Here is a 20,965-nt window from a genome sequence, read left to right on the forward strand (position 1 = left end):
CCAACCAGTTTACTTCACCAGCTCCCACTGGAAAACGTGCTCAGATCAGGCCAGGGCCAGGACAGGATCACCTGTATCCCGTCTGTTTGTCCCCATAACGATGGCAACACTTTGCAAGCGGCGCTCTGGCTGCAGCAGCCATTCGCAGACTATTTTTCCTGCCGCTGGCTCCCACATGAACTCTGCCGTTCACGTCCCACCCTCTCCCCTGTCTGCCTGTGCCCCGCTGCACAGGAAAGCTGATTTCTCGCCAAACGTCACTGTCACGGAGCATCTGCCCCAGGCGGGGGGACAGCTCGCTGCCTGGCACACACCGCACCGCAGCCATCAGCTAAAGCGCTCCCCTGCCAGGGCTCCTGGGCGTGCTGGCAGCTCCACGGAGAAGCTGCGCCTGGCTTCACGAGGGTCCCAGGAGCCCCTGAAACATTCACCTCGGGGCCTGGGAGGGCAGACCTTACCCTGGGCAGGGACAGCAGCACCGATTTGGTCCTTCCAAAGGGCCAAAGCTAAGCTTGCTGCTGGGATTCACAGAGGCAGCGCAGGGCACCTACACCCAGGAAGCTCAAGGTGCTACGGGACATCCCGAGAGGCCACTGGTCCTGAAGCAAGGCAGGGAAATGGCTGCGCACCATCGGCACAGCGAGGCAGGATCAGCCCACGTACCAAAGCACAGCAGCTCCTCAGCCAGCTCGGGCACTGCAGCCGCACAGCCTGTCCTACCTGAATCTTGTCTTGACGACGCTGTTGCTCAGCTACTTTTCTGGCCAGGGCTTGCTTCTTGGCTCTGAGCTCCTTGATGTCCATCTCCCCTCCGCTGCCTTCAGCCTCAGAATCATCTTCAAATGCTTCAATCCTCACATCATCTTCCTTCTTCCAGGAAACACAGAAAAAACAAAAAACAGGAGAGAAGTCATTGTAAGGGATGCTGGTGGCAGGGACCGTGCTCGTTCTGCTCTCCCCCTTCCAGCAGACGAATCCCCGCCAGGCATGGTCCATCACCACTTGCTGATCAGTGACTGACTATTTCTAAACATCCAAAAGAAGCAAGCAAAATAAATAAGATAGTAAACATCCAGGAGATGACAAGGTGAGACAGGAGGTAACGGGGTAGGGAGGGCAGCGACCTGGCAGGGCAGGGGCAGCCCTGCTTAAAGCTCTGTTCTAAAATCAAACTCCCTAGCCTTGGAAAACTCTTCCCACGGCCCTGGGTGAGCCACCGATGCTTTATAGGCTCCAGTTCTGTAAAACGATGGTATTTCCCTGTCTCTCCGCTCTGCCTGGCTGTTTAGGCTGCATGCCCCTCAGAGCAAATGCTGCTTCTCCCCACCTGCCTGCACCGGGGCTGTGCCACGCTGCTCTAACACTGCTGCCTCATCCGAGGCCGGGCATGCAAGCTGATCATCTTGACGGGAAACTCAGATCCATGAACATGGGAGACCAAAGAGCCCATTCCCCTTCTCCGTTTTGATCTCTGAATAGGCCAGAGAGATTTCTAGTTCCACCTCAAAACTCCCAGCTGAGCTGGAACAGATGTTTTAGGAGGAGACGCTCAATCTTGATTTTAAAGCCCCACATGATGGAGAATCCACTGCATCTCGAGGTCAGTCATTTCAACGGTTAATTACTTCCTCTGTTAGCATTTGCATCCTACTTCTAGTCTGCCTTTGCCATGCTCCTGCTGGCCAGGAACCTTGTCTTTGCTGAACTGAAGGGTCCCTGGTTCTCCAGCCTCCTGCCCGCACAGGCACTTCTGGACCATGTTGCATCTTCACCCTCTCCCAGAGACCCTTCTCTGGTTGTCCCCACCAGGAGGTCTGCAGACCCTTCCCAGTATGCCTGCACTGCTTGAACTGGAGGCCCCGGAACAGGCCATGCTGTTCCTACCCGAGGTGAACACTGCACTGGCCTGTCCCTGCGCACCCAAGTCTCCGGGACACAGGAGGGTGGAAGGTGGTGGCTGGTGTCCCACTGGGCATCAGCCACATCCCAGTTCTGCCCCCAGCTCCGCTGCCCTTCCCAATGGCTCCCTGCCCGAAGGGGAGACCACAAGTCCCCGTTCCTCGACACGTGTCCTGCCAGCAGCAGGCACGTGCTGCCCACGAACCAGGCTCTGCCGCTGACCCAGACAGCCCCCTCGGCCTGCCCAGACCCCCTTGCTCCCCAGTGCAGTGACCGTGGGCCTTCCCAAGCCCTGCCAGTACCCATCTCCCCTTCTCTGAACAAAAGCCAAGGGTTGTGATGGGGCTGGGGACGGCTCCCCGCTGGGAGCCGGGCAGAAAGACCTGCTCTGAGCCCTGAGAGGGCTGCAGGGGATGGACCCTGGATACGAGGACCCCCCAGAGGGACGAGAGCATTGCCACATGCCCTGCCCTGCGCAGGCTGCCATGGCATGCCTCAGCAGGAGGGACTCGGGCAGGAGCTCGCAGTCTTTAGAACAACCCCAGTGCTGCACAGTCGCCTACTCAATCGTTTCACCCGGACCGCACACCCGCCTGGCCACAGAACCACGTACTCTTCTCTCCTTGTGACTTTTTAGCCATGGGAAGGAGGAAGATGGAGCCCTCAGGCTCACTTCCCTCTGCCAGGACAGCCTGGACCACAGGGGATGGGGGGATGCTGCCAGAGGGACAGTGTCGCGCAAGGGCACAGACTGTGTGTCAGATGCAGATCTGCTGCGGTGGGTCAGGATCCGCTTGCCCAGGCTGGTGGTGGTCACACCGGCGAGCTGGAAGCTCCCTTGCGCTCAGAGCCCAAGGAGGAAGCTCCAGGGTTGCGCAACGAGCTCACGCAGAGGTTCCCACAGCCGAGCAGAGATGGGGCAGGAGGGAGCGATCCTCCATCCTGTGTTTGTTCATAGCATTAGTTGGAGGGACCAACCCAACAAGAGGAATGCTCCGGAGAGCAGGAACATCCCTGTCGTGACACTGGGTGGAACCTGAAGGTCCCCCCATATCACACGCTCTTGGCGGTGTCACCCTGAAAACCTCCTGCACCGCCTCCAGAAGAGGACGAGGGGCCAGGCCTCCCACCTTACAGAGACGTCTCCTGCTGCCTGGGCTTTTGCTCTGAGCCCCAGTGCAAAAAAATCACCTAAGATCTGTCTCCTGCTCAGCCGGAGCCGGGTGCTGGGACGAGGAGGGTGCTGAGCATGTTCTTGCTCTGGGCCCCTCTGGCTGTCAGCTCCGCGGGGCACACGGGGCCACGGGCCGCCCAGCGCCGGCAGAGGCGAGGCACTGTCCCCTGCACCGGGCGATGCCCCCTCTGGCTCTGCAGCGCCCGGCCCCGGCGCAGGGAGGGGACCCGGAGTGAGCCTGGGCAGCGCCGGGCCACCCAGCTCCCCGCTCCCAACGCTCTGCCCCTCTCTCCTGTTTCCCTGGCCTTTCCAACTGCAAGATTAAACAGAAGAAAAGAGTCAACCTGCAGAGCGGCTGGCAGGGCCCTTAAACACACACACAGAGCCTGGAGTGAAGCAAGGCCTACAGGAACAAGCAAGGGCAGAAAAACAAGAGTTGAATTCCTTAATCACATCAGGATGTGAGAAGCAGGGGAGGGACGGGGCGCCAATGTCAGCTCTTCCTGTACGTGTGCTGGAGGCTGGAGCTCAGGCCTCCGCCGCAACGAGCTCCACGGCTATAAACTTGATCCTGAAGCTGAACCCTGACACCCCCTCGCCCACCTCCTCTCCCGGGGCCGCGGCGCTGCACGTTATTAAAGCTCCCCCCGCTTCGGGTATGAAAAAGCAGCATCTGGAACTCATAGCAGCGTGCGAGATAGAGGCAGGCGGGCTGGACTGGCAGGAAAGGGCATGAGCGAAGTACACTCGGGAGACAAGGGCTGTGCACCACTTGCCCCCCCACCGCCTCCCCCCATAAAATGCACACGCAGCTACGCCGGCTATAAATAGCGGGAGCTGCAGGGCAGGCAGAGGCTGGGCCCCACAGGGGTGATTCTTCCTTCACCGAGGCGCGCTCTTCCCGCACGGTACCTGATCTTCCAGTTGTTTTCCCTCTTGGCTTCCCATTTCCTTTCCCATGGCGTCTGGGACGGGTGCCACTGACACATATTTTCCACCCTTGAATGCCAGCAAAGGCTCTTCTTGTCCACAAAGGGCTTCCAGGAAATACTTCAGAACTGTGACCCTCTTGCAGTCGGCTGCAATAACCTACGGGGTGAGGACGAGGGGGTTGGGGAGAGGGAAAGGAAAACAAAGTCAGTGTAAAGGGAAGGCGGACGGGCAACGGCCGGGGGAAACGTTCGGGGCTAGAAGGTCCAGCAGGACGCAGGCGGCACCGCGCAGCACCACAGGGATGTGCAGGGTGCAACCTTCTTCTTCGAAACGGGAACGGAAGGGGTTTGCCCGTGCCTTGGAGCCCACTGTCCCCAGGGAAAAGGAGGCAGGCGAGGTCGGCACCGATCCCTGTCCTGTCCTCCCCCTCCGTGCACCCCAGGGCCGCGGGGCTGCCGGGGGCAGCCAGCCCCCTGCCCAGCCCCACCGAACGGGAGGAAGCCCTGCTGAAGCGTGAGAGATGAATGATGTGGCCTGTCCTTACTGTTTCGTTTCGGCTCCATCGCCAGAATCTCCCCTCCGAAAGCTGGGGAGGGATGCAGGTGCGAGAGCGGGCAGGTGGGGGCATTTGAGAAAGCCGAGCCCCTCCTCATCTCCAGCCCATCTCACATCCCATTCCCACAGGCCCATCTCACGGACCAACTGGGGAGCCCCGTGAGGGAGGCTGGGATGGATCTGGCCAGAAGGAAACTCAATAGCTCAGGTAATTATCCAATTTATGAGGCTCTCAAATGGAGTTTCCAGAGTGTGGGAGCCCAGTGCCTCCGCGGCCCCGTTCCGTGCGGCACAGCCTCTGCTGGCGCCTCCACCACGACCGGCCTCCGCTCAGACCTCGTCCCCTCGCAGCAGGGCTCTGCACCTGCAGAGCTCTCCCCCGGTGCTTCCTGCTGACCGGTGTCACCCCCGGAGAGCAGCAGATTTATAGGGAGAAAGTCAGCAAACAGGGGCTAGAAGTGCTGCATGCTTAGAGACAAAGTCCATGTTGATGCCCAAGTTCCTCCTGCCCCCCCAAACCACCCTGGTTTTGCTCTGCTCGTACAGAGCAGAGCGGCCTCAGAGACCCCCATCCCAAAAGGGTCCCCGCAGGCTCCCAGGACCAGGATCCTGACGCCGGGGAGAAGGCCAGACCCCATACAGGTGACTCAACCAGGCGCCTCGCAGCCAGGGACGCTGCCTGCTTTACCCCTACACGCTCACACCGTGCGACACCAATGCCCCATGCCCTGGCCCCGGCTTGGCAGAGACTGGCTCATCACGTGCCGTGCCGGCAGCGGTGCATGCCCTGGACGGGGCCGTGCCGCGGCGAGCGGAGGGCTGGCAGCGGCACGCGGCCCCGCTGCACCAGGTTGCCGTGAGAGGAAACTTCTGCTCTTCCACAACGCTGCCAGTTTCCTCTCTGCGGGCTAATTTTAACCACCGTGTCGCTGTAGTGCGTGTCAAAAACCTGACCCTCCTCTGACCTCCAACCTCCCACCCCGGCTACTGCCTGAGCCAGGCACCCTCATGCACCAGCAGCCGGGGCCGCCTCCGTTTGAAGCTGCCCCCCGGGACCCCGTGTCCCCCCCGTACCTGCGCCGACAGGCGGAGGGGGAGGAGAAGCCCCTTCCTCCCGGCGGGAGGTAGTCACTGCTGCGGAGAGGGGGTGCGAGCAGGGTGATCACAAGAATGTAATATTTCAGGGAGCAAGGGATCTGTAACCGCCGATTCTGCTCCTACAAAACGTGTGCTACAGGACAGAGGTGAGCAGAGGACAAGGTGACACAGGCCCAGCAGCCCCGGGAGCAGGTCAGCTGCTGGGGACCCTCTTTCCTGGGAGAGCCCTTTGCTGCTCGGGACATCCAGCCAGGAGCAACCCCAGCAAGTGTCACCGCAGGAACATTTCCATCCTCCTGGCTCTCCTTTAGGAACGATTCTGTGCAGGGGAAAGTCACAAGGAAACAGAACAAGAGCGAAGCGGGAATGGCTGCCATGGGAAACATCCCTCCTCAGAGCTCCGGGCTGCAGCACCCCGGGGGAAGTGGTGGAAACCTCACCGCCTGCTTCATCCCCTGCAGAGCGGGGTCCCGACGCTGCAGAGACCCGGCCCAACTCACACGGGGTGACTTCAGCCCAGGGATTTTCCAGCCCTGGTATCTGCAGTTCCCTCGTGCCCAGGCTGCTGGGCGAGCGAAGCACCCGCCACGGCCGGCACAGCTGCGGGGATGTGCCTGTGGCAGCACCGGGGGCCGAGCCCCGCTGCCAGCAGCCACGTGCCGTGGGATGCCAGGCGTGGCTGACGGCAGCATCATTGGGGAAGGGGACGCAGGAACTGTCTGGCTAGGTGGGGAAGAGATGGGCACCCCATCCTGACACCATTCCCGAGGGACTTCTCAAGACACCTCTAGAAATAAAAGCCATTGCATCTAGCTTAGGACCCGTGAGGGTTGCATGTACGCGTGAAGGGCTGGGCGCTGACACAGCTGCAGCGCAGCCATCGCTGCACAGCAAAGGCTTCAATCTCGCTGTCAGAGCCTCCTGGATTGCAAATGATCAGGCAGAGTGCAGAAGAGCTCCCTTTGCCCATGGCTGGGGCTGGGGACAAGGGCAGGTGGGTTCGTTCCTTCCTCCCCTGAAGAAGAAACAAGTAGGAAACACCAGATTTCCTGCCAAACCAGCACAGCCTGATGCTTAAATTCATCTCATCTGCTGGGGAGAAAAGAGCCCAGCTGAAGGCCCATGACATAATGCCACAGCAACTCATCTCATGAACACATTTTTCCAGCCCACATGAATGAAAAACAGGGAAGGAGCAAACGCTCTGCACATCCCCGTCACGTGCAGCCCTGCTTGAGGAGGACGCGGCAGAGCCCCAGGCTGCCGGCAGCCAGGCTGGCCCCGCCACGGGGCAGCCCAGCCTCCGAGATGCTGGGAAAGAAGTGACCTGTGACTGGCACCCAGGTCTCTCTTGAACGGCGGAGCGGGACCTTGCGTGCCGCAGAGCAACCCGCTTTTGTCAGAAACTTCCTGTTTCGGAGTGGAAACGCGAGTGCCCGCAGCAGCGCCGGGATGCCCGGGGCAGCGGGGACGGCCACGAAGGCGCTCGCCGGCTCACGTGGCGATTCCTCGCTGCCGGAGCAGAGCGCGGTGAGGATGCCAGGAGCCATGCTCACCTTCCCCAAGGAATGGCCAAGGACACAATGACACTGTGTCGATGTTTCTGGTGATGTGGCAGCAGACACCCTGGCCCCGGCGAGGAATACGGCCGCCCCGCGCACCCTCCCCCCCCCGACCGTGCAGAGAGACAGCAGGAACTGAAAGCCTGGCTTCAAGTCATCGCTGGGTATTAAAATAGGCCTGACATGCACGCAGCCACTCTCAAAGGAAAACTGAAACTGAGAATTGCTGAAGTGGTCTGGTGCCCCCGTCCGTGACCCGGGCTCAGTTCCCCAGAGGCACGAGCCACCGAGGCATCGCCGAGCCCCTCGCCACCGAGGTGCCTCTCGGGGACACGTGGCTGGGGACCAGCCGCGGGGCGAAGGTGGCTACGGCTGCAGCAGCCCCGATCGCCAGCCTGATTTGATCAGGCCCGGAGACGGGAGGTTTCTAATCTCCTGCTGCATCAGACAGGCTAACCACCAGCTCCCAGCACCAGCCAGCCACCGGCGGGCTGGCGGCTGCTAGGGCAGGCTGAGGAGGCTCATTAGCGCTCCGACTGCTAATTCACGGGTCATACATTAACATACTAATCATTGAGTACGACACAGCAGGACACACATTAACGCACACTAACTGCCTGTAGAGACCCACTGGGCTGCGCATGAACGGTACCAGCTGTTGTATTTTCAAAGCCACTTTGCAGTGCCGGTGCCACCAGTGCCCCGCGTGTGTCATCTCCTGCCAGCGGCGAGCAGGGTCCCCAGGTCTGATGAGGGGTCCCCAGACCAAACGCAGCTGATCCCCTCTATGGCCTTGGCTGTATTTCCCCCCGCAGACGAAAGAGGCTGCAGGGAAAAAATTCCCCGAGCGCCGTGTGCTGCTCTTTAAGGAGAGGAGGGCAGAGCGCTCCCGCACGGGGCGGCCGGCACCTGGCCCCGAGGAGACGCAGCCCCGACGCCAGCACGTGTCCTCCAGGAGATTTAAGGGGAGGGAAGGGACTCGCTCCGAGAGCTGCGAGCGCCGTGCCCGGGGGACGCGTGCACCTGGTGCTGGCGGGGTGACGCCACCAGAAACCAGTCACGGTCTCGCTTTGGGTCAGAGGCGCGCCTGGAGCCGGGGGGCAGCCCCTCTGCCCCCCGCCCGGCCCCGCTGGCCCGCACACGGCTCTCCTGCAGCTAAGCAAATCGCTGTCACACCCACCGCCGCCTTCAATCAACTTTTACAACTTGTTAATTTTACGCAGCGTCCTAAAGAGCAAATAACTGGGAGGCAGGAATGCAGACTCCTTCAGCTGGTCCAAAGAGCCTCCGGCAGCCAAGCCAGCTGGCCAGAGGAGCCCCGCTCAGCCGCGGGGACCCGCCACATCCCGGGGGCGCTTGGTCCGGACAGGGCTGCCCCGCGCCCGCGGCAGCGCCACGCTGCTGCCAGCGTCGTGTGGAGGCACCCCGGCAGCTTCTCTCTCCGCAAAAGCTTAGACTCCGCGAGCAAACAGGAGGCAGCGGCTTTGGAGGAGCGTTTGCTCGGAGGACGGGCTGCCATTGCCGGCTCTGCATTCCTGTGTGCGAGGGGGAGACACGAGCACATCCTGACAGCTGGATTCAGAAGGGGAAAAGGACATGAGAAGTTTGAGTCATTGCACGGAGAGATCCCATCCCAGATTCGGAGATGGGAACGGGATAGGACCGGGACTCAGAGCCAAGCTCCAGCACGATCCAGCGTGGGGATAACACTGGTTTTGCCACATCGGTTTAAACATGGCTTAGCTGAAGCAGCTGAACAATGCTGAAACCAAGTGAGCCCCAAACGATCTAAACCACGCAGCGTCTACATGGCCCAGCTGAAACATTTGCACTGACCCTGCTAAAATATCCACACAGGCCATGGCTAAATGCCTCCCAGTGCCCTGTGCTGCCTCCTCCCGTCCCCGGGGAGCCGGCTCGGAGGGCGGCCCAGCGCGCTGGAGGAGGAGCGCAGAGGAAAGCGCCTGGTTTGGTCTCATCCCTTCTGGGTTTTCATCTTGCAGGCTTGCACAAAAGCTGGGCTGGGTTTAACCCTGGACTTATCACAGCCCAGCTTCTCTGGGCTCGTTCCCCAGCCAGGATGCGGCCTGAGGAGCCCCTCACCCTGCCCAGCCCCAAATACAGTCTGGAAGGGTTTGGCCACCTGGGTAGGGAGGACCAAGGCGTCCGTCACGGCTGGGCAGCGGTGCTCGCAGCTGGATTGCAACCCTGGTTTCTGCAGCTGAGAGCTGACTTCAGCCACAGCTTCTCTCAGAGAAACTTCTGATTTCGACTAATCCCACAAGCAGGCTCGGTGGACGCGGCTCCCACATGCCCGCAACTCTGTGCGTGACCCAAGAGAGCCACTGTGGCTGCAAGGGGGCCCAAACCAAGGCACCATTGGCTCCGATGTCTCTCACCGCTGCCCTGGCTCTGCAGGACCCAGTGCCAGCGTGGGCAGTGCCTAGCGCCAACCAGAGCACGCATGGGGAAAGGACCCACCACATCCCTATCTGATGCTCCACCACAGCAGAGAGGTGCATCAGAAAACACCCAGGGAAGACAGAGAAGCTCACAAGAACCACTCCAGTTGCTCTTCCCCATCGCCACTGCTGGAGAACCACTTTCTCTGTAAAGCAGGGGCTCCCCAAAGAGAAAGTGTAGCCATGCCTTAGCCAAACCTCTCTCCCAGCACTCCGAGCCTTGCAGAGGCATGGCTCCAGCCTCTGCACTGGGGCACATGGTCTCACACGAGTCATCGGAGCAGATGTGCTCCTGGCCTTGGCAGACGCCTCCGTCTTTCCAGCCTCGGCCACGTAGCTCAGCCATGACTGGCCTTTGAAACTGGAAAGCAGCACGGAAAGGGAGCCAACTGCCCACCATCACTAGGGTTTGCCGGGCTAAGGCCAGCCTTGTTGTCCCATGCAGTGATGCAGAGAAGACGCACGGATCATACAGAGGTGCAAAGCGGTAGATCTGAGCCGAGTCATCCAAGTTTTGGTGTCAGAGATCAGAAGAAGCCCTGAGTAGCCTGCACAGATTTTTACCATGAAGGTCCTCCGGCTGCACCCAAGGCACTGGTACCTGTCACGGCCGGCAGCTGTAGGACACGAAGGTGAGACCCGGCAACGCGGGGGAAGCTGTGAGCAGTGCCGGGGCTTGGAGCCTGCCCTCAGCAAGCCTCCCCAGAGGAGGGGCTCCCTGCACCGGCACACCGAGGCAGCGGCCCTCCCCAGAGCTGCCCGTCTGCCAGGGGCCAGTTCTCTCTCCCTGACTGGCACCTAGTGGCTGTGGGGCAGGAATACAGACTGAATTTTTACTGATCTAGGCCAGAAACCACTCAAAACTCTGTACGGAAGCCCCACGCTGCCACAGGTCCCAGCCGACGTCCCTGAAACCCTTTGTGCTGTGGCACAGCCTGGCACTGCCCTACAGAGCAGCTCCTCCAGACTCAGTGCAACCAGCCCCTCTCCACTCTCCCCTTCCTTGGTGATGGCTTACCACGGGGTGGGGGTTGACCACCCCAAAATACATCTGAGGGTGCTGCAGGAACCTTTTGTGACTTGTGTGGAAGAGTCAACACCTAAGTCACCTGAAGCAGATGCTCTGGATGGAAAACCATCCTTCAGACCCCTCTCAAGCTCCGGCCCAGCCCAGGACCAACTGCTCCTCTGAAGCATGAGGAGCTACACAGCCCAGAGAGGAAAGTTTCTGATGGCTTCCAGACCAAGCTTTTGGCTTTTGCTGATGCTTGGAAAGACTTGCCCTGATGTCTTAATCACCTGTTAAATGTGTTAAAGAACCTTTTTGTCAGTTCATCTCTCCAGTGAGCCACAGCGTTTGCAGTAGGGAGCAGTTGGCGCCAGGCTGCATCCAACACCTTGTAGGCTGAGGATGGTCAGCTTATTTAATTTTACCCCCACCAGCCCATTCCTACTGGGCAGCAGCAAAACGAGAAAAAAGCATGACTTCAGCCTGAGCGAGAAGTCCCAGACGATGGGGTACAGGAGGTCTCCACAGAGTGATGCAGATGTTTCATCTGGTTTGTGACTGTGGCTCCTGCCTGGTTCTCATTGTGTCCTCAGGCATCGCTGCCAACAGCTCAGCGAGAGCTACGGGCTTCCCCACATTGCAAAATGTTGCCTCCAGTAAGATGCTGCGGGAAATTTCTGCAGGAATTTCCATCGGAGAAAGCATTTGCTTCCACTCCCCGTGGCTACATGCCCCAGCGCTGGGCAAACCGATCCCCGCAGCTGTGAAATATCTGGGGCGTTTCTGCTCTCCGAGGTGAAGCCTTGAGCACAGGACCACACGTTTCAGTTGTCTGTCGGGAGAACAAGAGGCTAAAACATCACAGCTTTGAAAGAGGCCTACGAAAGAGGCAGAAGATGCCAGGAGAAACAGCGAGTCGCAGCCAGGGACTCCCTGTAACAGCCATCTCGATGCCCTCCTCTCTCCCACCCCAGCTCCCAGCACATCCCCAAACTTCCCAGGGGGAAAAAAAGAGAAAAATTCAGGCCAGAGAGTAAAGCCAAGACCAGTCCGAAGGAGCCTGCTCTGCTCCTCCAGGTCCTGCTGGAACACTACCCAGGGAAGACAAGTCCCTGAGAGCCTACCCCAAGCTCGTGGTCCCGGGCTGGGAAGGAGGAGGCAAGATCCGTACCCTCAGCGAAGCCAATACGGCACCACTGTCAGCTTTTGCAGGGCATGGGCTGTTCTCCCTGCTGCAAGAGTCTCCAGTGTTTTCCTTTTCAGGGACTGGGGGGAATTTATTTCCTCTGCCATTTCGGAGGATGCCTGCCTTGCCAGAGATTGTTTTGCAAAGTTAAGAAAGATAAGAAAGTGGTTAGCAGGCTCTTTGGTGGAGGAAGGGAGGATTGCTTAGTAAGGGAAAGGGGACCGCTCCGCTCTCGGCCGACACACGCTGCCCTTCCTCTGAGGCCACCGCTCCAGGAGACGCTGGCGCTGGGGACGAGACCGGTCCATCCCCACACCTCTCCACCCCCGGCGTTTCTCGGGTACAGCTGCTCGTGGGGCCACACCGTGCCGCGACCAGAGAAGCCGTTCCTGTGCCAGGGCTAGGACCTGTCTCTCCTGGAATTCGGGAAATGTGGCTGATGAATGTTCAACCCAACATCTCAACTGCAAATCTCCATGTGCTCTCGCAACAGTAAAAGCCCCTTATGCAGGGTATGTGGGAAAAAAAAAAACAGGCAGGAGCCAAGTCCAGGCTGCCCACGCTGTGGGGAGAACGCTGCAGTTATCTGGCAAGCTCCCCGTTTCAGAAAGCACCTCCTGAGCGGCGGCAGGAGGGAGCTGGCCTTGCCGGGGCGCTCGCACCGAGGAAGCCCTGAAGATGCACAAGTCCTGCCGAGCGTGTCCGTCCCGGCACGCCGCCGCATTGCAGCGCTACGGGGAGGTTCAGCTCAGCCCCTCCGGACCCCGTGCCCACCCCTCACCCAGGCACCCTCCGAGCAGATAAAGGTGTTGTGCACAGCAGCGGGGCAGAGCAAGCGTTTTGCTCTCGCCAACAGCACGAGCTCTTTCGCAAGGACTTCCCCATGGAGACAGCTGCCCCGTGATTTGACCCACAGAGTAACTCGGTGATTCCTGTCCCACGGGACAAGACACCCGTGCCTGGGGTAGCAGAGGGCTGAGATGGTGGGAAGTTGGGTGGTAGAAGGAAAAGAGTTACAACACAGGAATGGGGGAGCGGGGATGAGGTTCTACCATACAAAAATAGCAAAAAATGGTGCAAACCAGAGCTCGCCCTTACAGCATCCACCTGCCCTGCCCGCACCATCCACCTCTCACCCTTCCAAGGTGAACTCTGCGAGGAAACCACTGCGTTAGCCACGAGCACCCATGGCATGGTGGACTTCCACCCCGGAGGTGTTAACAGGCTGCCGCGTCCCTCGCAAACCTGACTTCTGACCCCGGCGGCGGGAGGGAGAGGAGAGGTAAGAGCTGCAATAGTCTGCCTGGTCCTGGCAGAGCCAGTCGGGAAGCCGTTTCTGTGAGTTTACACAGCTTATACGTTCTCCATGCAGTTCCTGGATGCCTTCCATCGCAGATGAGAGTTTTATGTCGAATTTTAAGTTTGACCACAAATATTCAAACTTCCTTGGACCACAAATGCTGTATCTTCTTTGTGGTTTAGTTGGCACCAAATGAGTATTTACAGATCCCTATATGTCTGTCTGTCATTTAAATATCTCGCGGAGGTGCCAAAGGCTTCAAAAGCGGAGGGGCTCCTCAGGCAGACCCCCCGATTCCCCCCTCTGCCCTTCATGGCTTGGCGCAGGAGAGGGAGAGGTGCAGACGCTGGCCAAGCCCTTGCAGAGGGCACAGCCGCTGCCGGTCTGAGCACTTCATACTTGTACTTATTAAGCTTGCTTTTCAGAGAATGTCATCTGAGATCCCACCGTAACTTCCACAGCTCCTTGCCCTGGTGGATATTTGAACTGGGATGAAAGCCTGTGGAATTTTCTCCTCTTCTTTTAGGAAACTGAGTCTACAGGAGACTGTTTTAATGAGAACCGCTAAAACCTCCTAAAGCAGCACGGCTCCCACCTGGCCGCTGCTCGCAGCCTCCCCCCAGGTTTTTTCACTTCCTCAAACACAAGCGATTCTCAGAGGGTGACAATCCAGACCTGCTGAACTGGGATCCCGCTCTAGGGAAACTGGTTAGAGTGGTTAGTCTCAGTGGCAGAATGATACCGAGCTCAGGGAAGGCCGTTCGGCCAGGAAAATGCAATCAAATAAACACCGTAAAAGGTCCCTCCTAAGCACCCCGGGCCAAGGGAATCCGGCGCTGCTGTTGCACGGAGCTGGACGGGGAGCAGAGAGCTGAGGGTCACGGAGCTGACACCCAGCCGGGTGGGTGAGTTACGGGGAGCGGCAGCCCAAAACCTGAGTTCATGCACACGTGCCGCTCGAGTCAGGTTGTGTGTTTCATTTCCTTCAGACTTTTTAGTCTAGGACACAAATTGGACGCTTGCCCCACTGATTTTAGGGGAACTTTTGAACACGTAGCAGTGTGGTAGATACTGCTCCTGCAACGCTGCTTTTACCACCCCAGGGACGCAAGCCACCGGCCGGTCGCGGCAGCACTCGGGGAGCTCTCCCGCACGTCCCACCATCCCTTGGGAGCCACAGAGCAATTGCGTGCCCAGGGCAAAAGCTCCAGCAACGGCTGCCCACATCAGAGGAAACAGATACCTGAGTCAGAGCAATGCGATGAGAAACCTCCGCTCTGCAAGCCAGAAGCCAGACTGAGCAACGTCAGCGCCACGCTGCCCACTGCTGCTCCGCACGCCCCGCTGGCCCTGGCGCTGCCGGGGAGCTCGGGGCGCTCTGGCTCCCCTCAACTTTGGAAGTTGAAAGAGAAGCAGCTTTGCTTTGAACTAGCAAGCAGGCAAAGCCCACGCGAAAGGGCAGCTAGCGTGGCCGGGGCTGCTGCGTGCAGGGAGGAGCTCCTCCGACCATCAGCTCCTCCGTCGGGGCTGCCACTAAATTCCCTTGAAAACAGAGGGTGGGGATATGGAAGGCAATGTAATAACACCAGAAAAATGCCACCACAGCTCGGTCGGCTGCGACACCACAGCCCCAGAGATACTAGCAATACTGGCATTTCCACCCACCGCAAGAACCACACTGGCAGCGCGCTCCCAGCGTCTCGGGGCAGGGCGGGAAGCAGCTCACACCACTTCCAGCAGCCACTTCAGGGAGGGACAAACACTGTATTTTGCTTTACAGCGAAATGCTGCCACTTAGGGGACTCCCAATGACGTTCTCGTGCCTGAGAGCCCATGTCCTCTTCGAGGAGGGGCTGCTCCGAGCGAGACGCGCTGTTAGCCTACCAGAGAGGTAACTTTATGCACTGGACGCGAGCTCCAGCCCGTGCGGATCCTGCTCTGCCTCTAACGAAGCTGCGAGCGCAGCTCTGCTACTTATACCCAGTACTCAGCTCTTTTGGCAGATGATTAATGGCCTGAGTCTCACAGTCGCTTGCTTCCAGCTGGGCCAAGAGCTGCAAACACACCTAGGGAAGGGAAGGGAAGGGAAGGAGGAATTGGAACGGCGGCTTGTCGGGGAGAGGAAAACTATTCGCTGTGTCTTTGTTTTCTGCAGAGCTCCTCCTCCCGGGAGCGGGATGCTGAGCACAGAGCAGGGCCCCTGCCCCGAAACGGAGGAGCTGAACCAGAACAATAGGGTGGGGACTCTGGATGGGCCCCGACAAGTGGGGTGGGCTGGAGCGGGGGCACCGATCCATCCTTTTGACTTCATTCACACTTACAGCTGCATTAGAGACATTTCCTGAAAGCACAGTAGGAAGAGAGGGGTATTCGCTCACTCCACCCTCCATCTAACACTGTCCTTGCGATCCAGCCGCGCTCCGAAAGCCAACTTTGGCCTCTGGCAGAGCTGCAGGCCAGACATTACAAGCGCTGGTGTGAGCAGCGCAGGTCCCCACCCGATGAGCAGCACGCAGACTTGGAGCAGAGAGGAGGGGTGCTGCAGCCAGCAAAAAAAAAAAAAAAAAAAAATCAATGTAGGGAAACGCAGAGCATTTGAGCGTGTCCAAGGTGGCCCTGAAGTCGACAAGGAGGTGTCAAGAGTGGGATCTGAGCGCTTGGCTTCGGGACAAGGAAAGGTGCAGCCAGCAGCTGATGCCACCTGAAACGAGGCAGAACTCCTCCCGCAAAAGAAAGGAGGGGAGCGACAGCCGCGCTGCGTGGGGGGTTTGGGGCAGGATCTGTGCCACAACGCACCCTCCCCAGGGCGACCGTACCGCTGGGTCTACAGCACGTCATCTCCCGCTGATGGTATGACCTGCGGCGCGGAGCAGAGGACTGAAAACAGCGCGGCGAGCCCTGCGTCTGAGTCACCGCAGCCGGGAGCCCGCGCGTCCCGAGCGCATCGTGATCCTGCATGTGGAGCCTGAAAAACAACTTTTTTTTTTTTTTTTGCTAAAAAACAAAAAACCAGCCGCCCTCCTCCCAATCTGGAGTTACTCAGCCTGACTCACACCGAGGCTCTCCTGGCACTGCCGGCAGAGCCTGCACGCACCTGGAGCGGGCTGTGCCGCTGGTACCTGCCGCAGCGCACACCTGCGGCCGCGGCGCTTCCCCGAGTGCCTGCCACACGAGCTTGCTGCGGCCAAGCTAATTATTTTCAGCTTCAAATTTCAACCATTTTTGGTGAATCCCCGAAGAAAAAGAAATAAATAAATGGAGACTATAATTTTTTTTTTAAATGGGAAAAGTATTTCTTTCATTCTCCCATAACACAAATCCAGCAAACACGAAAAACATGAACCCAAACCAAAGCTCAGACATCACATCTGGGGAGAGACCAAGCATGGAAAATTTTAATCCAAAGGTTAATGTTTGGGAAGCTCCGAGTGTGTGAAAAGAGGGGTTAGATGGGTGCTGCTCCGTGGCTCAAACAGTTGTTGCCGCCAAGTGGCGGCTTTCAAACGGTGCCTGCCTGCCCCAGCCCAGGCACTCGGGGTCAGAAGCTAAAATAGAAAACAACTGAAATCATTGCAAGCAAGCAGTCAGCTCAGATGCTGGAAAAGCCAAGCAAGGAAGGAGCCAGCAGCATAAAACGCAGCTCGAGCCCTGTGACTGGAAACAGCCTCCTGACTTGCCCTGGGTGGATCGCGCCGCACCGCAGGGCAGCGCGGCCCCCGCCAGCCTCCCCGGCTCCCCTGCGCGCTCCTGGGCCACCTCCGCCGCCTCGAGGTCGCTGACAGCCCTGGGCCGCTCCTGTCCCAGCTGCGTTCTCCATCGCCTTTGCTCGCTGCTCTGCGGGATCACGCTCCCGTGTTTATCACATCTTGGGGTTTTTTCCCACCCTGCAGCCCGAACCTTCACCCTTCTCACCCAGCACAACCACCTCCTGCCCGAGCGGAGAGCACCCTGCTCCTCACCCTCACCCCGGCCGATGCACCTCCCTGGACCTGCCCAGAGCAGCGTGTCTCTGCTGCTCTCCTGCCTTGCACCCCGAGCTGCTGGGCTCCCGTCCCCTCACTCCCGCTGCACATCTGCCTTCTGAGCTCGTCGTGCCCCCGTTTTCCCCGCACCCTGCCTCCAAAATGCCTTTGTCTTCATCTTCTGCAATAGATTATGCCCTTTCCAGACTGCTCCTTCCAGACACTAGAAATCTCTCTCCCCCCAGCTATAACAGAATAGCATCCTAATTGCCTTTGTTAGGGATGGGGCCATGCTTGTAAAATTGCCACGTCTGCTTGCAGGGCTGTATCAGCAATAACAATAGCTTAAAAGCTACAGGAGTTATAGCATCGAGTCCTCCCACACTTAACCAAACACAACGAGAAGGGACCATATGTCTGCAAAGGCAGCCATGTCAGGTGGGCTGGAGCCCGGCTCCCCGGGCTCCCCGGGGGTGGGAAGGGAAGGCACGGCACCAGCAGGCGTGAGAGCATCCGGCAGAGCAGCGCTGCTCGCGGCGCCTTACTTACAGCATCCAGAGGGACGCCGGACGGGATGCGTCCTGGGATCAGCCAGGACAGAGCTGCTCCCTAAGGTAGCAGAGATGGGTTTCAAAGGGCTGCAGCATCCCTGCCCACGGGCTGGGCTCTTCTCCCAAGCGCACGCTTGCCAGAAGAGCTGGGCTGCTTCTCCGCTCACACAGCCAGCAGCCTCGCCTCGCTGCCCGCTGCGCCCCGCCTGGCCCGGCAGCAGCCCCAGCTCCCGGCCCTGCTGCATCTGCCCACCCAGGGGTGCTCGGGAGGAGCAGAAAGCTGGAGTCTCTCCCAGACACAAGGAGACAAAGCTGGCAGGCCACCGCCACCTCCTGCAGGTCTCCAGAGCTCCCTCCCAGACAAGTGCTTCCTGGAGCCACGGGAAGGTTTGATTTCCAGTACGTTGCTGAGGGATGCAACAGAAAACGACTGTGTCCTGCTGCAGAGGGAGGAGGAGAGCGACGTCTCCCCAGTAGCTGGGATGTCACACATCGCTCTGCCCAGGATGGTGGCGCTGACCAGAGAAGCACGATAAGGAGGAGAGTTTGGATGGACGACGGGGTTCAGCTCCCAAGATGCTACTTTTGAACGCACAAAGCTGCTCAAGATGTCAGAGACAACCAGGCTGCTGGGGGACGCACGGACAGCGGCCAGAGAAGGGGAAAGGGGGAACTGTCAGTTGTTAGCAGAGAACCTCTGCAAAAAGATGGGAAAAACATAAAATAGTGCACAAAAATGTAAACGGTCCTTTAACAAACCGTTGGATAACCCAGCTCCAGACCAGTTTTGTGTGTACACTGCCTTGCTTGGCTGGGACAGGACCTCAAAATCCAGGCACCTCTCATGTAGCTCCCCGACCAGACTCCTCTCTCTGCAAGAAGAAACCTAAATCTGCTCATGACTAACGGCAGCAGCATGGAGATAAAGACGAAAGGAAGAAAACAGAAGCGAGGTTGAGAAAAACGCTAAGAACCTCTGTAGACACTGAACATGTCTCTAAGCTTAGCCCAGAAAAAGGGCTCTGCAAAGAAAACATGCAAAGCACCTCTGTCGGGGCTGGGGAGGGGGCTGCAGGGGAAGGGTCGGTGGGAACGGTGATGCCACGGGAAGACCCCGAGGAGGAGCTGACGGGAAATCGTGGCAGGGCTCACCTGCAAAGGCAGGGGAAGCGTGCGATGAGAAACACGAGCAGAACTGGCTGGCAGAGACAGGGCTCGGGACGGGGCTCCCTCGGGGTTCGTGCTCGCGGAAGCGTGTGCTAGCATGCTCCGAGGAGTCCCAACAAAGGACAGGCAGGCGTGCGCCAGCTGCCCATGGACCATAGCTCCTGCTCCGCGCTCTTCAGCCCTCCAGCCAAGGGGGAAAATGTAATCAGAGCAATTTCTATTAGCAAGAATATAAAGAGTTGGAACCTCTGGGCTGTCTCTTGACAACTAATTAATTACCAGGTAGCATCCCCTTGAAGCTGCCAACGCAGCATGCACAAGTTCCAGCATGATTTAGGGAGAGAGATGAACTTTACAATAAACTCTAGAATTTTACTTCATCTCCCGCCACCATCTGAGATCCTGGGGGAACAGGAAGGGGTGGCAAGAGGCAAACTCTGAAGCCATCTGGGATCATCATTAACTCATTCACTCGTGGCCTCTGAAACAAAACGCTGGGAGCAGCAGCTTCGAGCCAGATGAGAGCTCCTCGTATTCTCAGTTTCTTAAATGCTCTTCTGCCAGCTTCTGCAACAGGGTGCCACCCCCGTGCAGCCCCTCGCCTGTCCCCCAAGGCTTTGGCCATCCGAGCAGCCAGTCTTTGAAACTATTAAGAGCAGACACTGTATTTCAAATGGCTTTAGGTGATATATTCTTCACTAACAGCAACAAAAAGGAGTAAGTGAAGAAGTATGTCAAGAAAGCAGAGAAAAGAAAAGGAAAAGGACAAGAGGAGACGGACAGAGTGACTGTTGCTGACATAGCTTTTATGGGAAAACACAGAAAAAACCCACAGTGGCAGAAGGCACTGTCTTAAGCCCAGGGACCAAGGGGCCTGGGCTCGAGCTTATAGACCTGGCTGGTGTGGCTGTGCAGCGCCATGCCCGGCTGGTTCCGCACCTCTGATCACATCCCTCTTCTCGCTGTCCTCAACAGCGCATCCCTTTCCAGATGATTAATTGCTAACTGTTATGGGACTGGCCCATCAGGGCAGTCATGGAGCTACACAGCGTGTCCCCATACAGCACCTACACCATGCCTCTCCTCTCAGAGCCTGGGACTAAGGGACCAAAACCTCAGACCAGCCCAGCATCATTCCCAGAAGAAGGACACAAAAGGGCAAAGGCTATCTGGGCTGCAGAGGTCGCCGAGGACAGCAGCGGACACGGCTAACCACTGCAATGTGCCAAGCTCTGTCCGGACATCTCATACAAAAAAAAGATAACGACAAACTACAGTTGAAGATAAGGACGCGTGACCTGTTGGAGAGCGCTGGGCTTGGGCAGCCAGGCCAGAAGATGATTAAACACAAGCCCTGTGGCAGCACCGTGAGGTCTGAACTGGAGACAACGCATTAACTATGGGGACATTTGGGGACGGTCATCCCAACAGCATAAGATTTCTCAGGCTCTAGAGACACAGGGAGATGGGAGACGCTGTTCACCTTGGCACGTGTGAACTGAACCGTACGGTGCACCAGGCAGCATCTCAGAGGGCTGCTTTTGTCTGCACTCAGGGTGGTATGAGATCAACCACCAGCAGCATCCTGAACAGCACACGGGGCCAGTGCTGAGTTTGAGGACTGCCTCGAGGAGACATTTTACGTGTGATAACTCTCCCACCTCACCACTTGAGACAACCCTGCTAGCCAGCTTGTCCGGGCGGGCAGCTTTTGGGACCAGAATCCTCCGTCTCCCTGCTCCGGGCCACAGCTCTACCGGTGGCCGTGGATTTCTTCCTTAGACACCAGGACAGCCACAGGTCATCTTGCTCAGGTGCAAATGTTCTAGGCTAAGCCAAAACATTTCTTTTCTTTTTTAGACTTACTTGATGTTAGTCCAAAAACTGAGATGACATCAAAGAGCCCACTGAGTGGATCCCCTCCAGAAACGCGCAGGGACTTTACCTCCTTAGTACAAACGCAGTTCCCCTGCAGACTTCCTGGGAACAGCCGAAGCAGCGCCGCACTTCAAAAACCAGCCCGCACATCACAGGGGTGGGGAGGAGCTCCCTTCTGGCCCAGGATCGCTGACAACCATTTCAAAGCCCATGCAGGATCACACACAAA

At 58.3% G+C, this 20,965-nt stretch overlaps 1 protein-coding gene across 4 annotated transcripts in view; it reads right to left on the minus strand.

Annotated features, from left to right (window-relative positions):
* SMG6 (SMG6 nonsense mediated mRNA decay factor) overlaps nt 1–20,965 on the minus strand; it is a 117,281-nt gene that overhangs the window by 14,701 nt on the left and 81,615 nt on the right. For 2 of the 4 annotated variants that reach the window (XM_082328450.1, XM_082328448.1), the window contains exons 14-15: nt 3,986–4,162; nt 721–870 (exon numbers count right to left, since the gene is read on the minus strand). In XM_082328450.1, the coding sequence (XP_082184576.1) occupies nt 721–870; nt 3,986–4,162 (327 nt within the window). Of the gene's footprint in view, nt 1–720; nt 871–3,985; nt 4,163–10,985; nt 11,525–20,965 lie in introns of those variants that run through there. The other 2 variants (XM_082328449.1, XM_082328452.1) reach the window with 2 other exon arrangements.

The sequence above is a fragment of the Platalea leucorodia genome (genome assembly GCF_965183815.1).
Source record: "Platalea leucorodia genome assembly, chromosome: 16".
Lineage (NCBI taxonomy): Eukaryota > Metazoa > Chordata > Aves > Pelecaniformes > Threskiornithidae > Platalea > Platalea leucorodia.